The sequence below is a fragment of the Egretta garzetta genome, unplaced genomic scaffold (assembly GCF_000687185.1).
Source record: "Egretta garzetta isolate BGI_Z169 unplaced genomic scaffold, ASM68718v1 scaffold325, whole genome shotgun sequence".
In the NCBI taxonomy this organism is placed as follows: Eukaryota; Metazoa; Chordata; class Aves; order Pelecaniformes; family Ardeidae; genus Egretta; species Egretta garzetta.
In genome coordinates this window covers 417,937-421,983 of record NW_009259833.1, presented here as the reverse complement: position 1 = coordinate 421,983, position 4,047 = coordinate 417,937, and the positions used below count along the sequence as shown (strand labels likewise).

Sequence of the window (4,047 nt, the reverse complement as noted above, 5' to 3'; positions counted from 1 at the left end):
CTGGGGGGGTTCAGCCTGGAGCAGAGGAGGCTGAGGGGAGCCCTCATCGCTCCCTACAACTGCCTGAGAGGAGGGTGTAGTGAGGCACCCGCCTCTTCTCCCAGGGAGGGGGCAATGGGACGAGGGGAAACGGCCTCAAGTTGCTCCAGGGGAGGTTTAGATTGGATATTGGGAAAAATTCCTTCCCCGAAAGGGCTGCCAAAGCCTGGAAGGGGCTGCCCAGGGAAGTGGTGGAGCCCCCATCCCTGGAGGGATTTAAGAGCCATGCAGACGAGGTGCTTAGGGATGGGGTTTAGTGGTGGATATGTACGGATGGGCTGGGTGAACTTAAAGGTCTTTTCCAACCAAATGAGTATATGATTCTGTGATCTGTTTATCCAGTGTTATCTCCTTCAAGAGTTAACACACAGATCTTCTAGGTGGCAGACTAAGCAGAAAACATCTTTAAATAGTCTCTCGCAGATGCACATGTATACATAGCCTTTCAAGATATGCTTTATTTTTGTAACTTCAGAAGCAATTACTGTAATTTCTCTCCTTTGTAACTCTGCTTTTTACAGATTGCTGTCGTGGCTGTGATGTGTAAACCACACAGGTGTCCGCACATTAACTTTACAGGCAACATATGTGTGTAAGTATGGCAGCTTAGATGACCTAAGAGGACTGTTTTCCACTATTTCTGTATAAATCTAGTATTGCAGTAGCATTGTTTCGGGGACAGGCTTCTTTTCTGCCCAAGTGCAAAGTTGCAGATTGCTGATACCTGCGTGTTACGCTAAAAAATCTACTTGTTTTCAGTTTTTCTTCAAGGAGAAAACCTTTTCCTTTCATGGGCCAGACCCTGCTTACCTTGGTAGATGTACACTTTTGTGAATGTAGTAATCAGGAGAATATATTAATGATGGAACGTAAGTTGGGTTACTGTGGCAGGGCGTGCAGGTGTGCTGTGCATATGGCTGGGTATGTAAGGAGGTTGGAGAAGACTGTTAAGAGAAAGAGGGCTCAGTCTGAAAAGTTTGAAAACTGCTGAACTGCGACCCACCCGAGGAGGTGCAGGTGATGTCTGCAAAGCCTTGCCGGGTGTGACAGCCTGGCCCTGCCTGGCTCTGGAATGAAACGAGAGCACAGATGGAAGGGAAGGCCTGCAGCTGCCAAGAGCTTGTGGCGTTAAGGGAATAGCTTCTGAGTTTTATTTGAAATGAGAAACCCTAGCTGGGTTTACCTGGAAGTATGTTACCTCTGTTTGACTTAAGAGTCTGTGCACCTGAAATCTGGTCTGGTTTTTTTTTTTTCCCCAACCTTATCAATTCATCTGTTTCAAAACCTTGCTCCTCTTTCCTGCCTTGTCACTCCCAAAACATCAGTGTATTTCACTACCAGCTGCCTAACACAGAGCGATCTGGCTCTGTTCTTGTTTTTGCATGAGCAGCTATTCTGTTTGAGCTGTTCCAGGTAATTACGTATATGAAATGTCTTCAATTTGATTGCACAACTTTTGCCAGCAAATTAATTTGGCTGCGGTAATTTGGTAATTAATTTTATAATGGTGACAGACGACTTGGGTTGAGTTTGCGGGGCAGGCGGTGAGGAAACTAATCAATTATACTGTGAACTGAATGCATCTGATTTGATAGAGACGGCATTATCTTAGCCTGTGCGATTGAGATCTGCTCACTGGAAGTGCCGATCCACTGATTGCTCTGTCACCTTGTCTGTTGGAGGCGCTCGGCGCCTGCTGCTAACGTGGAAGGGGTTGTCAGCCCTTCTGTCTCAGGTCGTCTTTGAGCACAGAACGACTGTAGGTTGATCATTAATCCCACAGCCCTCAAAAGGAAGCTGAAGACCCTTCAGAATAAATGTAAATTCCTTTTAATTACTATCTGCCGTGCACCGCTCCTCTCCTGGCTAGCAGCCAGATAGCCGCAAGTCTGTCTTGCTGTGTCATGGAATAAGAGTTTCAAACAAGCCTCTAGGTGCAGAAACTGTAGTTCAGTACCAGCCTGCCATATGGTTGTCCGGAGTAGATGGACTGTATTCTTTTGAAGTAGTCTTAGAATGCTGTGTTCATTAAATAGCGTGTTTCTAAGTGCAGAAAACCAATGTAAATGAGCTTTGTCACCATCAAGGTATTTAAATTCTATAAATTTCTGGAAGAGAAATACAGATTGTGTAACAGGATGATGTCTACATTTTATGCCTTTCCATGCCAAAGAAAAATTGGTTTTTTACACCAAATGAGACTACGTTTTTGATAGAATGGTGGAAAATATTTAAATTGTGGATTATTTTAAAATTACTTTTTGAATGTAATAATCTATGTGTAGCTATTACTCCAAAACTGTATGGCAGCTCCCTAAAATAACGCCATGTTCCAGAAGTATTTTCACAGTACATTTTCCTCCTAGTAAGTGTTCCCAAGTTGTTTTATGTGGATGTAGCTGTTTGACAGATCTGAACTGTTTTTTGACATCCCGTTCTTATTAAAATTAAATGACACAGCTGTTTTGCACTGTCCACTTAGCGTTTGTAAACATACATAGGCTCAGTTCCTCTCAGTGCTACTGGATACCACAGAACTGCTGTCTTCAGCACGTGTGTCTGGGTCTGTACCTATATTTACATCGGGTGACGCAGGAACACGGGAATTCATTCATTCATCCCGTGCTCTCAGCTGACCAGTCCTGAGCCAGCTTTAGTCTAGAAGCTGTATTACAGAATCCCAGCCTGGCCGGGGCTGGCAGGGCCCCCAGAGCTCACCTAGTGCCACCCCCCTGCCCAAGCAGGCTCACCCAGAGCAGGGAGCACAGGACAGCGTCCAGGCGGGGGTTGAAGATCTCCAGAGAAGGAGACTCCACAGCCCCCCTGGGCAGCCTGGGCCAGGGCTCGGGCACCCTCACAGTCAACAAGTTCTTCCTCCCGTTCAACTGGAACCTCTTCTGCTTCAGGTTGTGCCCATGGCCCCTTGTCCTGGCGCTGGGCACCACTGGGAAGAGCCAGCTCTGTCCTCGTGACATCCACCCTTGAGATATTTGTAAGAGTTAATAAGATCCCCTCTCAGTCTTCATGTAATGTATTGCAGCATTAAGGTACCGTAGCGCTTGAGCTAATGAGGCTTTCCTTTCGTGGATTTGGCTTTGCCTGTATGAGAGCTCTGGAATGCCAGGAGAGCAGCTGGCATGTTGCTATGGTCAGGCTGTCTCAAATTTGTGTTCCCCTGCGTTTCTGATGAGAGATGGGGTAGTTAGAGCAGCGCCTGCTCAGCCTGCACCCTCTGTGTACCCACACCTCAGACAGATTAAGTCGTTGCAATTGTATGAGTTTGATGCCTGTTTTCTGTCTTTTAATATTTCCAGGTACTGCCCGGGTGGACCTGATTCTGATTTTGAATATTCAACACAGTCTTACACTGGATATGAGGTATTACTTCAGTCTGCCATAATGCATTGCCTGCACTCTCCATAAACTTGGGTTAGGCTGCTCTTTATTTCTACAAATTCACCCATGTTGCAAGAATAAAAAACAAAAGCAGGCTTCATAAACTTCAAGATCTAAAGCAGCTCAACTACAAGACTGGAAATTCTTCTCAATTATTGTAGCAGTTGTTTCTTTCCCCTCGCCCTGCTGCCGTTCATACTGTTATACGTGTAATACGCTGTAGAGCGGGACGAGCAGCCTGTGATTCTGAGCAGGGCAGCATTGGGGCTGTACCCTGTGAGTTGCTGGTGGGGGAACAGCAGTTAATCTGGATCTCCAGCCGTGGAAAGTGATGAGTGACTAAGAACAGTTGAATCATAGAATCGTTTAGGCTGGAAAAGACCTTTAAGATCATCAAGTCCAGCTGTTACCCTAACCCTGCCATCCCACCACTAAACCTAAGCACCTCATCTGCCCAGCTTTTAGATACCTCCAGGGATGGGGACTTGACCCCTTCCCTGGGCAGCCCATTCCAGAGCCTGACAGCCCTTTCTGTGGAGAAATTTTTCCTTATGTCCAACCAAAACCTGCCCTGGCGCAACTTCAGACCATTCCCCCTCGTCCCCTCGTCCG

The 4,047-nt window shown here is 46.4% G+C and overlaps 1 protein-coding gene across 3 annotated transcripts in view; it reads left to right on the top strand.

Moving 5' to 3' along the window:
* Window positions 1–4,047, top strand: part of ELP3 (elongator acetyltransferase complex subunit 3) — a 106,838-nt gene that overhangs the window by 5,631 nt on the left and 97,160 nt on the right. For 2 of the 3 annotated variants that reach the window (XM_009639901.2, XM_035895409.1), the window contains exon 5: window positions 3,354–3,417. In XM_009639901.2, coding sequence (XP_009638196.1) covers window positions 3,354–3,417 — 64 coding nt within the window. Of the gene's footprint in view, window positions 1–564; window positions 632–3,353; window positions 3,418–4,047 lie in introns of those variants that run through there. The other variant, XM_035895411.1, reaches the window with a different exon arrangement.